At 34.8% G+C, this 16,961-nt stretch overlaps 1 protein-coding gene across 1 annotated transcript; it reads left to right on the top strand.

Moving 5' to 3' along the window:
* Nucleotides 1–11,846: 11,846 nt before the first annotated feature.
* Nucleotides 11,847–15,229, top strand: LOC133671047 (uncharacterized). The gene is made up of 8 exons (XM_062091667.1): nucleotides 11,847–13,121; nucleotides 13,227–13,384; nucleotides 13,566–13,648; nucleotides 13,738–13,858; nucleotides 13,950–14,042; nucleotides 14,123–14,203; nucleotides 14,306–14,520; nucleotides 14,738–15,229. The coding sequence occupies exons 1-8, from the start codon at nucleotides 11,945–11,947 to the stop codon at nucleotides 14,904–14,906; spliced, it is 2,097 nt and encodes a 698-aa protein (XP_061947651.1). The 5' UTR covers nucleotides 11,847–11,944; the 3' UTR covers nucleotides 14,907–15,229.
* Nucleotides 15,230–16,961: the final 1,732 nt, after the last annotated feature.

Below are 16,961 nucleotides of genomic sequence, written 5' to 3'. Positions count from 1 at the left end.
TGATTCGAGAGAGAAACTAACAAGCTGCAATGGTGAAAAGGAGGACTAAAAGGCCAGCTTGAGTAGTGAAGACTTTTCCATATCTTTTTTGGTTGACGAGGAAATACCAATTTGCTTGTTTCTGTTGCTTTGTATATTCATTCCATGCATATGCTCTTCTTGATGCAATGTTATATGCAATGTTATAGTACAATTACAATTGTTTTGGAAGAAGATGGTTGTTTACATATATATATATATTGAATAAAGGAGAGTAAATATATATATATATATATATATATATATATATATATATATATATATATTGAATATAGGAGTAAAAACTTAAAAAATGGTGGATAAGTCAAGTACCCTTGCCTATGGCGTGTGAAAGGGTGGTTGGAAATCTAGAGAAAGCAAATGTGAACGGACAAAACCATCTATGTAATAAAAGAACCGGGGGGAGGGGGATAGATCCGACGACTATCCATGATAAGCAGGACAAGAACCGATGGTGTGTTTCTTTAAGCTTGGGGAAGAAAAAAGTAATTGCAAAAAAAAAGTCGGCATGAAAGAAAGGACATACCCAGTGAGGAATTTATGATTCTTATCTTTCTTTAAGCTTTCGAAGACAAGGAATCTTCTAAATTAAATCAACTGCTCTTTTTGTTTGAGAAATCAAATCATATCCAAGTCTTATTATATATATATATATATATATATACCCATCAGGTTTGAGAGGATGAAACGGATACTATTTTGGAAAATAATTCAATCTGGAATTTTGGTGGCAAAAATTGGATTTTTCTTGGGGCTAGTGAATCCTTAACATTTCATACTTGAGTTATTTTTTATGTTCTTGACACTTGATTCCTTGATAATTAGGCTGTTTTGGAATGGTATGAGGTGAGAAATTTGAAGGAGAAATGTTAAGGAGGTCAGATTTAGAGGTGAAGTGTTAAAGGAGAAAATAGTTAAAGGATGAGATGCGAAGGATGCTTGATAGGAGGGAGGAGAATTATTGCTATTAAATATTAATGGGTCTTGATAAAGATAAAATCAAATATATAAAAAAACAACTATATAATATATTTTATTTTCTTGTTGTATATTGAATTTAATTTTCCCGTTATTCTCAAAACTTTATTGTATTATTTGATTTTGTAATTTTATTAAAAAAAAATAACTTCATTTTATAAGGGAGAAATGAACCTTTATACTATCATAAAATCTTGAACAATTTAAAAGATCTTGATGCGAGTTGATCAAATGATATATAAATAAACTCTTACATTATCAAATATTAATACATTTGAGATCCTAAAGAATTCTTTTTTAAAATTTGGTCCTCATGCGCTCAGAAATCTTTATCCATTGTCTAAAAGAATCACAAATATGAATAATGTCTATAATTTCTTCATTAAGACGAAATTCATCAACTCTACAGATAGGAATGCAATTGAAAATATAGAAAACTACAAGGGACCCAAATGGATTTTTCCTCGATGAAGATATGTGTGGGACTAAGTCAAGGTTTTACCCACTAACCAAACTAATTAGAAAGCACTTGATCACACATGCGAGTGAAAGAGATAACACCTAAACATTTTATTAATCCTTTAACAGAAACAATTTTTATGGCATGATAGTTAAATCCAAATTCACCAACTCAATGTTCTGAAGGCACGATAATCATTCCTTGATCATCAGCTAGAGAAGTACCGCAACAAGTTCCATCCAAAGACTCTTTAGCATTGAATATCAAGATCGGTGAGTCCCGTACAATTCACTCAAATACTTAGCACACCACGCACATATGTTCCCATGTTCTAAATTAATCAATGGACAATGATTAAGACTAATCAAGAAAATTCTTGAAGTAAGCTACAAAAACACAAATCCTTAATAAAAGAAGTAGAACTGGATCTTACATAAAGAACTGTATCACTATTATATCTCTCAGCATACAAACAAATCAACTGCCTTACATTTCTCTTGAGAAGTAAGAGTCGCAAGAGACAACCGTACTGTCCTTCAAAGCAGATTTTGGCAATACAATGCGCATCAGCTTAAAGTCTTAACAGATTTATTTGCATTTCACTTGAAGGCGAGGGTCAATGGTGTTGCAATGGTGGTGAAAAAAGCAGCGGCGGCAAGGAATGTTGCAACTTTCTCCAATACTTTGGATGTGTCAGGGAACCTGTTGCTAATTAACTGTGAAACAAAAAGGGAAGCAAAGGTGAGTAGTATGGAAAAAGAACGCAGGTAGAAGAAAACAGGGAGTTTGGAGTGTTGAGTTGTTTCGTATTGGAGAGCTATTTGAATCGCTGCCTGAAAACAGAATCCCATGATTACATTAGGCCATTCTACAGATATCTGCCTGACAACTACCATATTGATTAGTCGTGGATTGATGGCAAGGGGAGGTGTTTGTTGTGTTGGAGGTGCTAATTGTAGCTCTGTTTCCATGGCAGAACGAGGTTGAGGAGCCTGTGATTGTGCTGTTTGCGACAATATCTCTGTGTTGATGGGCGTGGAATGTAAGGGCTGTGTTTCTTGGGTTTGAGATAATCCTTGGTTATGAATGTTAAGAGAGGGTTGTGCCTGTGATTCTTGTAAGTGGGATTCGAGGTCAATGGCAGGAGAAGCAGGTGGTGCATGTGATGGATGTAATGGTTGAAGAGGCGGTCGCAGCATTTCTGGGGCGTGGTTTTCAAAATTCGGAGGTTGGGTTTCTGGGTTTTGAGATATTTGGTTAGTGGCAGGAGGGGTTTGTGGGGGTAGCTGTGAAAGTGCTTCCAGTGATTGCAATTCGAGGTCGAAGGCAGGAGAAGAAGGTGATCTATTTGATGAAGGTGATGGTAGAAGGCATCTAACTCTGCCCCAGACAAGGAACAAGAAAGTGGTGACTGGAAGAAAAAACTGCTTGATGCTTTGAGTAGTTTTCATTTTTGTATGAGTTGGAGTTGAAGCTTTGAAGCAGGCACATGCAAGAGGTGGATATATAGAGATACGGTGGGGCTACCACTGGTGGCAATCTGCTGATAATTTTCTTTATTGGAAAGACAAAAACCAAGTCAGGGGATTGTGGGGCTAAAGGATTCAGACTACAGTCGGATATTTGTCATGTGGACATGGGTAAATGAGAAATTTCTAATCGGATATTTCATGAGCATTAGCTTGTTCTGCCTAAATAATTGCTTCCATTTCTTTTATACGTAAAGCAAAATATGATCTAAAGTGCTTGTCTCAAGCATCCTCGGGTCTTGTTGCAAGAGCTATGATGCTGACAAAATTGCTGCGATTACATTAACATTACTAAAGCTTGACTTGTCTGAAGGAACAGAATGGAATCAATGAAGGAAGAAATAAGGAAAGAAGATTGGCCTAAAGAGGAATGCACATGTGTATGTAGTTGGCAATGGTCACACTCACACCTTCTAAACAATTACTTTCCCCTTTCTTAGAGTTATAAAACCGAAGACCGAACCGTTCATCTTAGATTGCTAACTAGACTGGCCTACCGACTAGTAAAGAGTGGAGAAAGAGGGCATCGAGCTTGGGACCCTCTTCATATTATCGATTATGAAGAAGTCAACTCGGATCCAATACCTAGTTGGAAAAAAGGCATTCAAGTTGTGGATACACGAAATCTTCACTTTCCACTTCGAAGATGCATGATTGTTGAATTTCTTCTCGCTTCATGTTCAGATATACTTTCTTACAGTATCCATTTAGGTAAACATAATTTATTTTTCTGGAATAGCGTCCATCAAAGGAAGAAGAGATCCAAGTGTGCTTAATTTGCTTCCAACAATTTTATCTATATATTTTTTTTATTATAGGTTTCTTGTTATTACCATATTATATTAAATTTAAGTAATATCCTTCATTAGATCACAAATGAAAGCCAAGATTGCTTGTAAATGACTTTGCCACTGAATTAAAGTAAAATAATAAGAACAGAACATAATTACAGAACTATTACTGTGCAATAGGACTCCAAATGTTGAGGTTAAAGAGGTATGGCTAGCAAAATGTATTTCCTTTTACCAAACATTTCTGTTCTGATTAGTCCTTTAGGCCACCATGACATACACCCTTAAGAGTCTCCATCATCAATTAACGGTCTCCTAGAAGACAAATGCCAGGTAATGATGTTGCTAGCCTGAACATTTCCTAGGTATCTGATTCCTTCATATTCGGTTCCTTCAGCAACGATCCTATGGCAAATGTCTGTGTGTGCCTACATGAATATATGTGTGTCTTTGATTATAGATGTGGGATCCCTTTTTCCTATCCGAGCTACGACAAGAAGGTCATGTAGTTGGATAGCTAGCATTTCTAGAATTATTAATCAGGGAAGGCTGCTGCTGCTGTCCATGTCTATTCCTATTCGACGAGTCTTCTGCATAGGCGTGTGTGCTAAGCATAAATAAATTTCACTAAATATATCAATACATATGATGGTGGAAAATGAATTTTAAACTAAAATGATTAATTGGCGGTGGAGAATGAAGCAATTTTTTACTTTAATTAATGAACTGTTTCTAGGAAGGAGCAATACAACTTGGAATGAAAAGTAAGATATAGAAAGGAAGCATGTAAGGTCGGGTCCTGCTAGACTCGACCACTAGAAGATGTCAAGATGGGGCTTTTGTGTATTTATGTGTGATTAATTTGTTTGTCGCAACATGGTGACAAATCTTCAGTTGCTCTTGTGGACAACAATTAGGACCGCGGATGTAGAACCGATGGTAGGGCTTCCATGGATTTTCTTTTGTGGGACTCAATGGAGTGGGCATACCCGATGATCGACAATGATGGGGAATTTTTTATTCTCTTTCTTTGAGCTTTTGAAGAGAAGGAATCTTCTAACATAAACCACCATTTCTGCTCTTTCGTCAATCTTCTTAAAAGGAAGACTTTTTTTTTTTAATCCCACTTGACTAATGGATTTGAGAGGATGAAACTAATTTATAATGGTAAATATACTATTTCAGAATATAATTTAATCCCAAATTTTGGTGACAAATTTTCTTGGAGTGTATCCTTAACATTTTATACTTTGGTCACCTTTCTATATTTTTAACACTTGATCCCTTGACAATTAACAATTAGGTTGTCTTTGGTTTGAGGTGAAAAAAATTTAAGGAGGTAAAATTTAAAGGTGAAGTGGTAAAGGTAAAAAAAAATTGAAGGATGAAATGTCAAGGATGTTTGAGAGGAGGTAGGAAAATTATTCTTGATAAAGATAAAATCAATTTCTAGATTAAATATTAACAAATAATTATATAATATATTTTGTTTTCTTGATGTATATTGAATTTAATTTTTTATTTATTCTCAAATTTGTACAGAAATTATTTGATTTTATAATTTTATTAAGACAAATGACTTAAATTTGTAAGGGATCAAATAATATATAAATGAACTTCTATACTATCATAAATTTTTGAACAATTTGAAGAACTTTGATATGGGTTGATCTAGTATAAGATATGAGTTTTTTTTTTTACTTTACATCTTACCAAAAAAATATTCAATATGTAACTTAAACAAGTTTTTATTAATTTTAAGAATTTTCTACAATAAACCCATGTCTAGAAATTATGACTTAAAGTATATAGTTGAAAAAATTTCTTCATATTTTCTTCCTTTTCAATTTGATATCAATATTTTTATTTTTCTATCATAAGTGTCAATATGAATCTAGTGGGTGAGTTTAATGTTTAATAGATATCGAAATTTTATTGATTAAGATTTAAATATATTAATTCATACATAATCCATATCTATATGTTATAAGTACCATAACACCTTTTTGAATTACATATATTTAAATATATTAAAACTTAAATATTGGATTGTTTTATGGAGTTCAAACAAAATCCATCAATGAATCAAGTTTTGAGATGTTTAGTACTCACGTTAAATATTGAGCTTGCTTAATGATTTTTATTATTTTTTTTCCATCAATTATTTTGTTTTTTGTGTGTCCTTGTTGATGTTTTAGGTTTAATGCCTTTGGGAAAAAATGATGTCAATTTATACTTAATGAAAAAACTTATCAGCTCCAAAAACAGAATTTGAGATCATAATTTTTTTAAAAAATATTTGATCTCAAACGCTTAAAATTCTTTGATAGAACTCTTGTTGTCTAAGATTATCACAGATGTTTAGTAAAGAAATGTCTAAATTTCTTCAATAAAACAAAATCATCAACTCTAGACATAGGAATACAATTGAAAATCATCAACAACCCGGTCAGTCAGGAAAAACAAGGTTAAATTTTGTTTTTTGTTTTTATTTTTTTAAAAAATAATATTCTTTTTAATATTTTTATAAAAATTAGGTTGAGCTAGGATAACCCATATCAATTCATCTAACTTCAGGGTATGTGGGGATTAGTCGAGGTATGTGCAAACTGGGAATACCTACATGAATAAAAAAAATAAACTCCTTACATTTCTCATTTGTATTTTTTGATTTTCCTAGATTTAATCATCAAGTAATTGTGCTCATTTGTATTTTCTGATTTTGTGAAAAATCTTGGTCGCTCAAGGGTTGGCATTAGTAATCCCATCACAATTGAAGATGCAAGTGTATCTTCAGTAATTGAGCCAGAGGAAGTGTGCTCTTCAGATTCTGAAGATGAAAATGCCTATGATAACCCACCAAATCTGTTTTCTGGAACATGAGAATAAGATAATCATTGTACTTGTAACATTAGCCATATTTTCACTTATTTAGTTTCTTCATTGCTAGAGATCCCAAAATAATAAAAACAGAAGCACTGCTACTTCGAAGTACTTCAACTTAATCTTACTAAGTAATTTGTTTTGATTGCCTTTATTTATTGTTAAAATCTTTTGGTCTTAATGAGATCTAACTGAACTAGCTTGCCCCTTTGATCTTAATCACCATTCCTGCCCTCCAAGTTCCCTAAAGCATACCTAAATTGACTGGAACACGGTAAACTCAACCCTGGAACTTTTTTTTTGACAGAGAGAGAGAGTAACAAGTTGCACTGGTGAATAGATAAAGAATCGGCAGGGCATACACGATTTTTCTCTTGTGGGACACAATGATATGTGGGCAGAGGATCATGGGGGTTGTGAAGGGAGAAAAATAAATGAAAGAAACGTTCGGAAGAAAAAAAAGAAACCCGATCCGATGTCGCGAGTCAAAGATATGCATCATATACCCTTGGCTATCGCGTGTGAAAGGTTGGATGAAAATTTGGAGATAACAAATGGGAAAAACAATTTAAAAAACATTCTTCAACTACTCGCTTACGAGGAAAGTTGGAGTCGTATGGGAGGGGGGATCCTTCAAGAGTTCAAGTCATTTTTCATAGATAAGTTGAGATGGCAATTAAGACGTGTCCAAAGTAAACAATGGTGATGATCGGATAGGGATAGATCCAAATAAACTAGTTGTGTTCAAAATCTTGAATCAGATAGGGACAGATTCAATTTGGAATTTTGGTGACAGAAATTAGATTTTCTTGGAGCTAGTGAATCCTTAACATTTCATACTTAGTCATTTTTTATATTCTTAACACTTGATTCCTTGACAATTAGGCTGTTCTGGAATGGTATGAGGTGAGAAATTTGAAGGAGAAATGTCAAGGAGGTGAGATTTAGAGGTGAAGTTTTAAAGGAAAAAAAAATAGTTAAAAAGGATGAAATGTGAAGGCTGTTTGATAGGAGGGAGGAAAATTATTGCTAATAATGGGTCTTAATAAAGATAAAATCAAATATTAAAAAAAAACTATATAATATATTTTATTTTCTTGTGGTATATTGAATTTAATTTTTTCGTTATTCTCAAAACTTTATTGTATTGATTGATTTTGTAATTTTATTAAGAAAAATAACTTAAGCATTGAGTATCAAGATTGGTGAGTCTCGTACATTTCATTCAAATACTTGGCACACCACGCACATATGATCCCATGTTCTAAATTAATCAATTGTATTCCTTGTAGAGAATTAATCAATGGACAATGATTAAGGTTATTCAAGAAAATTCTTGAAGTAAGCTACAAGAACACAAATCCTTAATAAAAGAAGTAGAACTGGATCTTACATAAAGAACTGTATCACTATTATATCTCTCAGCATACACACAAATCAACTACCTTACATTTCTCTTGAGAAGAAAGAGTCGCAAGAGACAACCGTACTGTCCTTCAAAGCAGATTTTGGCAACACAAAGCGTATCAGCTTAAAGTCTTACAACAGATTTATTTGCATTTCACTTGAAGGCGAGGGTCATTGGTGTTGCAATGGTGGTGAAAAAAGCAGTGGCAGCAAGGAATATTGCAACTTTCTCGAATACTTTGGATGTGTCAGGGAACCTGTTGCTAATTAACTGTGAAACAAAAAGGGAAGCAAAGGTTAGTAGTATGGAAAAAGAACGGAGGTAGAAGAAAACAGGGAGTTTGGAATGTTGAGTTGTTTCGTATTGGAGAGCTATTTGAATCGCTGCCTGAAAACAGAATCCCATGATTACATTAGGCCATTCTACAGATATCTGCCTGACAACTACCATATTGATTTGTCGTGGATTGATGGCACGGGGAGGTGTTTGTTGTGTTGGAGGTGCTAATTGCAGCTCTGTTTCCATGGCAGAATGAGGTTGAGGAGCCTGTGATTGTGCTGTTTGCGACAGTATCTCTGTGTTGATGGGTGTGGAATGTAAGGGCTGTGTTTCTTGGGTTTCAGATAATCCTTGATTATAAATGGTAACAGAGGGTTGTGCCTGTGATTCTTGTAATTGGGATTCGAGGTCAATGGCAGGAGAAGCAGGTGGTGCATGTGATGGATGTAATGGTTGAAGTGGCTGTAGCAGCATTTCTGGGGCTTGGTTATCAAAACGCGGAGGTTGGATTTCTGGGTTTTGAGATACTTGGTTAGTGGTAAGAGGGGTCTGTGGGGGTAGCTGTGCAAGTGCTTCCAGTGATTGCGATTCGAGGTCGAAGGCAGGAGAAGGAGGTGATCTATTTGATGAATGTGATGGTAGAAGGCATCTAACTCTGCCCCAGACAAGGTTCAAGAGAGTGGCGATTGAAAGAAAAAACTGCTTGATGCTATGAGTAATGTCCATATTTGTTTGAGTTGAGTTAAAGCTTGGAAGTAGACACATTCCAGAGCTTCTTAATATATATAGGAGATATGGTGGGCCACCACTAGTGGCCATCTGCTGATACTACGATGGGAGATTGGGGATAAAGGAATCGGACCACAGTCGGATATTTCTTATGAATCATTGTCATAGCTTGTTCGGGCTAAATAATTGCTCCCGTTACTTTTATAGGTAAAGCAAAACGTGATCTAAAGTGCTTGTAGCAGGCATCTTCGGATCTTATTGCAAGAACAGTATGATGCTGACAAAATTTATGCGATGACAAGATTAACATAACTAAAATCTAACTTGTCTGAAGGAACATATTGGAATCAATCAAGAAAGATGGCCTAAAGAGGATTGCACAAGTGCATGTAGTGGGTATGGGTCACACCTTCTAAACAATCACTTTTCCCTTTCGTAAGAGTTATGAAACCGAAGATGGAACCGTTCATCTTGGATTGTTAACTAGATGCCTTGTTATTGACTGCTGACTAGTAAACTTGGGATTTCAGACTTCATAGTATCGATTGGATTCTAACTTCATATGAAGTGAACTCGGATCCAATACCTTGTTGGTGATTTCCGGCCCTTTCTACTTGGAAAAGGGCAATAGAGTTGTGGATTGGACGAAAAGGACACGAAAGCTTCACTTTCCACTTCAAAGATGATTGTTGAATTTCTTTTCACTTGACGTGGAGATATATTTTCTGACAGTATCTATTTAGGTTAACATAATTTATTGTTCTGCAATAGCCTCCATCAAAGGAAGAAATCTGAGCATGCTTAATTTGCTTCCTTTCATTTTATTTATGTTTTTTTTCTAATTATAGATTTCTTGTTAATACCAAATCACATTAGATGATGTAATATGGTTTATTAGATCATGAATGAATGCCAAGATTGCTTGTAAATGACATTGGTACTGAATTGAAGTGAAATGGTAAAAACAGAACATAATTACAGAGCTATAACAGTGAATGCCAAGATTTCTTGAGCTCGCACGCAAGCCCTTCGTAAATGAGTCAGGCACTGACCTGGCTTACCAAGTCTAGTGGTGTTTGATTTTTATTTTTTTTGTTTTTGTTATTTTGCTTTTTTTTAAACAAAAACAAATATCTGGTCCGCAAAACATGAGTCAAACAACTAACTAGTAGTCTAATAGAATATGAATGCTAATGCATTAGGTTATTATGTTGTTAGCTTGAACATACCCCCTGATTATATTAATATACTTGGTTAATGTCATCAATGGTGGCAACTAAACCTCGACTACCAAGCCATTCTAGATATCTGACTCCTTGATATTCGGTTCCTTCTGCAGTGATCCTATGGCAAATGTCTGTCTGTGCCTGCATGAATATATGTGTGTGTGATTAGAGGTGTGGGATCCCTTTTCCCTATCCGAGCTAAGAAAAGAAGGTCCTGTTGCTGAACTGCTAGCCTTTCTCGTATTCTTAATCTGACAAGGCTGCCAACGTCTATTTCTATAGAATTCGATGAGTCTTCTGCATAGGCGTCTGGAACGGAGCCAGTAATTTTGCCTGTTCTAGAATATAGATATAGAAATTTTTTTAAGATTAATTATTAATTTATATATATAAATTTTTAAAATTAACAGTAAAGTTTTAATTCAATTATACTATCTAAAATATTAAAAAATAAATTTAAAAATATATAAAATTAAAGTGAAAGTAAAAATAAATCCATTATTGAAGTTATATCCTTCGATATTTTGTGGAATATAATTCATCTATAATCGAATCTGAATCGATATTGTAACAACCCCTCAATTAGGATAAAATAACAATTTCATGTCAATTGAAAAACAAAGTAATTAAATTTTTTCCTCTCTCAGTTCTTCCCTTCACTTGATTCTTCCTTATATTGGTGTTTTATAAGTTAGATTTTGTAAGTTTACAATATTATTCTCTCACTTTTCTTTTCTTTTTCTTGGATTATTTTTCCCTTACTTTTTCTCTTGCCTTTTCTTTTCTTTCTTTTTCTATTATGCTTCTACCCAGTCGGCAACATATAAAAGGAAGGAAGAGCTGATTTGTTTTATTTTTTAATAGCAAATAACCATTTTACCCTTAATGAGTCGTTTTGCTTTTATTTTACGGTTCTTTTTTTTTTTGTTAGCACTACCAAGCTCCATTCATCCTAAAATTTTAACCAGATTTTATTCAATATATTTTAAGATCTTTCGTAAAATTTCATCTCAATCTGATAGTCGGATTGAAAATTACGTCAAATAACATAAAACTAGTTAAATTGTGAATTTTCATCAAATTTATAAATTTCTCTAAAAATTCTGAAATTTTAACCTAAGCTAAAACATCAAAAACTTCACCTAAATTTTCAAATTTTTTTGATAACTCAATAAAAAATTATGATATTTTTAACCTGGACTATAGCCACCCAAATCTTTAACGTGCCTCCACCCTTGGGCTGTGTGCTGCGCATGAATAAATTTCGCTAAATATATCAATACATATGATGATCTGATGATGGAAAAAGAATTTTAAACTAAAATGATTAATTGGCGGTGGAGAATGAAGCAATTTATGACTTTATTTAATGGAGTGTTTCAAGGAAGGAGCCATACAACTTGGAAGAAAGGAAGCTTGTAAGGTCGGGTCCTGCTAGACTCGACCGAAAGAAGATGGTCTTGCGTGGGAGTCAAGCAAATATATTGGTTGGCAAATGTGTGTGGACAGAGAGTACCTGCCTGCCCGCCATTGACTTGCAGGAACAAAGCAATTCATAGTCAATAAAGAAAAAGAAAGAAAAAAAAAAACGAGGAAAGAGGGAGGAAGGGAATGGGGGGCTGATGAATCACGAATACTTCGTTATAAGCTACCAAAGAAAGAAAAGAGATCACCATGTATTCTGTTTATCCATCCACATGACAGGGCCACCGGATCTTAATTTGGTGCTTACAGAAATGAGCTCTCCTCTGGTCAACAAATTGATGGCTTGTGCTAAGGCAGTTGCAGGTGGTAATCTCAAACTAGCAGATGTTCTTTATGAGGAAATGGAAGGTCTGACTGCCGAGGAAACCAGTGAAGTGACAAAAAAAGTTGTCAGCTACTTTGCTGAAGCTCTGGCTAGGCGAGTCCATGGAGTGTATCCTCGAAATCCTTTTCCGTTGCTTCCCTCCTCAATTGTGAACACCCAACGTTCTCTTCGTTATTTTGAATTCATCCCTGCCACCATCGATTACCTTGCCGCTGCCTATTTCAGTGGAGAGCAACCAGTCCACTTCATTGACTTTTCCATCATGCTAGGCAGCCGGGAATATGATTCTTTGTTAAGAAAGTTTCTGCCCAATAGAGTATTCCGGTTAACTAATATCGGGCCGAATCCGTGTAAAGACAACAACCATATCCAAGAAAGGCAACGAAAACTCACTGAACTGGCACGACAGTTGAACATCGATTTCCAGCTCAAACAATTTGAAGCCAATATTCCTGCTGATATAGAAGAATGTGTACTCAAACTGGAAAGCACAAGCGATGATGAGATAGTTATAGTGAGATGGGAATTTGAACTCCACAAATTGCTTGCCGTTGAGGGAGCAATCGAGAGAGTACTTTCAAAACTGAAGGAGCTGAAACCAAAATTTATGTTGATTAATGAGCAGGAAGCCGATCACAACAGTCCTGATTTCTTTGACCGTTTTGCCCTGTCTTTCCAATACTACTCTAGAGTTTTTAATTATTTTAATTGCGTTTCTGGTGAGACAGATAGAGAAGAGATACTGGAGAGGCACTGGAGACGACAGATTAGCAATGTTGTTGCATGTAAGGGCATTGACAGGGTTGAGCGGCACCAGACATTTGATCAGTGGAAAGAACGATTGCGTGGTGCAGGGTTCCGTCCATTTCAGAACGCATCCAGGTTGTTCAAAACTATTTGTAAATTTCCTATGTTCTACCCAATTCATTGTCGCCCACTGTTCTTTGCTTCATTGTGGGAACCCATCGATCCAACTGAGTTTAGTAGAGGTAAATAATCTCTTGCACTCTTTCTCTTCTTTTCCTATATTTAATCATCAAGTAATTGTGCTCATTTTTATATACTGATTTTGTGAAAAATCTTAATCGCTCAAGGGGTTGGCATTAGTTATCCCATCACAATTGAAGATGCAAGTGTATCTTCAGTAATTGAGCCAGAGGAAGTGTGCTCTTCAGATTCTGAAGATGACAGTGCTTACGATAATTCTAAAACACTTGGGATATTCTGGAACCAAAAGAAATGGTCTGCAGAGGTAACATTCTGTACTGTGAATGCTTAATCAACATTTGTTCCATTCTTTGCAGTTAGTCATCGGTTGAAGATTAAAGGCCTATTCGTCAAGTTTCTTTAGATTTATCCTCTGCTCATCGTCACAATCACCCTTGTTAATAGCAAATGATAACGTAACAAATGAATGTGATGATCATTTATAGGAGGTACAAGAATATTTGGTTTCTTCTCCTACAGAGAGGGAATCGAGAAGAATTAACAGATGGATGTCCCGTCGGCTTACAGGGTATGCGCACAGAAATCACTCTAGATCTTAACAATTACATGGCCCATCAATTAGTCTTAATCATGCAGATGTGACTTAAAAACTTACAGGAATTCTGCCGGGAGAGATAAGAAATTGAGCGTTTGCGACACATCATTGGCAAGTTTGCTTAGAATTCCTCCATCTAACACCCCAATCTGGGAGGCTAAACAATATTACGTTGATGACTCAGTATGTATAGTTCCTCTATTTTCTGTTCAACTTTTCTGCATTGAAATCTAATGTAAATGCTGAAACCATTGTTTTATGTCTTTATAACAAGGTTATTAATGCATATTTCGAGCTGCTGAGGAAGAGATGGATCGAGTTTCCTAATTTGTACATGAAGAACTACTCGTTGCCAACTTGGATTATGGTAAAGGAGATTAGAACTAGGCCCTTTTTATTTCTCTATATTTTTTTGCTATAAACTGTGTTATGGTGAAAATTTACCAGAGCTTCTTGCTTTCTGGGAAATGGACCGAGTCGAAAGTGCTATCTTACTTAAACATTGAAGAGATAGCAGGCACATCAAAGGTAATTAAGCTTAATGTTTGAGCTAGACAAATGATTTCAATGCCTGTTTGTAACTTGCTCAATTCATTCTCTAACGTACCTATCATTTTCATCATCATTTAGTTGTTCATTCCAGTGTGCTTGGAAAATCATTGGATCCTCATCTGTGTCGACATAGAGAGTAGGGCATTGCTATGGTTAGATTCATTAAATTCTCATCATGATAAAAAGGGTGTAATTTCAAGGTGGATTATAGAGCACCTAATGCCAAAGTTGGGTTATGATAATGCACAAGAATGGCAATTTCTGGAGCCCGTGGATCTTCCTCGCCAAACAAAGTAAGTAACTAATTACTTTCAGTGTCTTCTTCAGTTTGTTTGACATGGTGACAGTGTTGAGCCAGATCTTTTGCTCCAATGCGACCAGATGTTTGACAAGTTCTGTTCAATTTTTTTCTTAGACTTTTCATACCATCTCTTTTGGGAAAATTCAAAATGGCTTGCAGTTCCATTAATTAATGAGTATTTATGTGTGATTTGTTTGTTGCAACTGCAGCGGAGTAGATTGTGGTATATTTGTGATGAAGTATGCTGATTGTCTTGCACTTGGAGATCATTTTCCTTTCACCCCACTAGACATTCCTCTCTTTCGACATCACATCTTCCTTGATATATATCGTGGGAAAATACGTCCTCAAATCTACTCAAAGAATTTCAGAGCCTAATATTATGCATAGAAAACAAGTCCTTTCAGGTTTCCAAAAAAACTCATTCCTAAATTTAGCTGGAGTTGTTGGCCGGAAAACTGGTTACGAGTGTTTAGTTAAAAGGCAGTGCTCAGTAACATGGATTTATAGTAGTGCTCCATGATTTGTCAAGTATGGCTGCTGATGAAAACTTGACTTCCTTACCGTGTTGTGCCTGAGAAAATATAGTATGAGAAATGATTATTGTCTTTTGTGTACTGAGACTGTGACATAGAGGATTAGTTTTGTAATTAGTGGATACTGAGGATCGAAAAGAAATGGTCTGCAGAGGTAATATTCTATACTGTGAATGCATAATCAACTTTTTAGCAACTCATCAAAAACAACATGAATTTGAATTTATTAAGATACTTAATCTATTGCGTCAATCTAGTAACCTAGCAAATTGACCCACGATGCGATAACGAAGAAGGCCTTAATCCTGTTACCAGAATGAAACAAGTTAATCAAACGGAAAGAAATGAAATTCTAGGTTGAGGAAAAGGGAGACATGATCTAACCACCGGACATGCTTTTCTGCAAGAGGAAGTTCATCAGAGCTAACTACAGAGATCATTCAAGAGTTCCCTGATTCCAAAGGGGAAATGACCAAGGTGATCAGACAAATAAACAAGCCTTCCAGTTCTTTGGTTTTTTCAATTAACGAGTGCAGAATGCAACGCCTCAAATTGTTTATTACAAGCAATCAAAGAAAAAAGCAAAGCAAATATGAAGAACACTAATCCCTTCATGACAAAATTCAAGAGCAGCTAGCAATTTATGCATTGAAAAAATGGAGGAGCTCATGTATACAATTGCACACGTAAAAAATTTAGCTGCTCTAAATATGAAGGAAGCCATTGGATAAATCTCCCTACAACTGGGAAAAGTAGCATAATTTGGACACCATGCAAAAGGCGATTTGGCACCAAATCAACCAACAATCACCCGTTTCTGGGTGCCGCTATCTACCATACAGCTGAAAGAATCACAAAGGAAAAACAAAAAAAAAGCATGAACAGAAATTTAAATAGGTTACTGTGTCAACCAACAAAACAACAGTGATTTTCAAGGTATAATGATGTGGAAAACGAGTTAATGGCAGTCAGGTCACCATGGATCAGCGCCTGCTGTGGACTCAGGTACAGAGGCCATACTTCCAAGTTAGCCCGTTTATAAGTGCTCAAGCATCAGTCAAGAGACAACATTAATCCAACTTCAGTATCGTATCTCAAAATTAATGTCTTGAGCAAAGCACATTCCCCTTCTCTTTTTATCTTTCGTTCTGCACATTAATTCAACATTACATAAGAAGGCTTTTCGCGTTTGTTTAATGTCTTGATATAAAAGAGATGAAGATAGTAAAAATAAAAGAGTGTATTTTTTTGTAATTTATATTTTAAAAGTATAAAAATTAATTTTATATTTTTATTTTCATCTCTTTAATCAAACATGTTATTATTATTATTATTATTATTTTTTAACTAATCAAACACAACCTTATAAATCAATAGCTAATCACATGAAGGAATGAAAAGCCATAAACAAATGTGCAGGAATTCCAATCAATGAAATGATTAAAAGCCTTAATGTCCATTGTCAAGCACACTAAGCAGCTCCTAAACTCCTATAGTTATTCTCCTCATGAAATTATATTTCACTAATTACAGTAACAATTCATTGAAAACCTCAATTAACTGATACCATCACTTAAAAAGAAGACCAAAACACTTAAATATCAAATCTTTATATATCAAAATAACTCAAAGCAAGAAAAAATAAACTTTTTGAATTGGATTTATTTAAAAAAAAAAATTAACTTGGTCATAGATTTCACTTTTTTTTTGTTACATGGAGATCCCATTAAAGTAAATAATTCATCAATCACAACCAATTATATCATAAATTATTTTAGCTCTAAAAACTAAAAATAATGCTTAAATTGAGATAAAAAAAAATAAATAGATAAAATTAAAATATTTTTACAACAAACATACAAACCAAACATTGGAGGGAGAAAACTTCACTTAGAGA

This window comes from Populus nigra, chromosome 13 (genome assembly GCF_951802175.1).
Source record: "Populus nigra chromosome 13, ddPopNigr1.1, whole genome shotgun sequence".
NCBI lineage: Eukaryota > Viridiplantae > Streptophyta > Magnoliopsida > Malpighiales > Salicaceae > Populus > Populus nigra.
The sequence above is the reverse complement of the archived record's forward strand: the minus strand, read 5'-3'. Positions and strand labels throughout refer to the sequence as shown.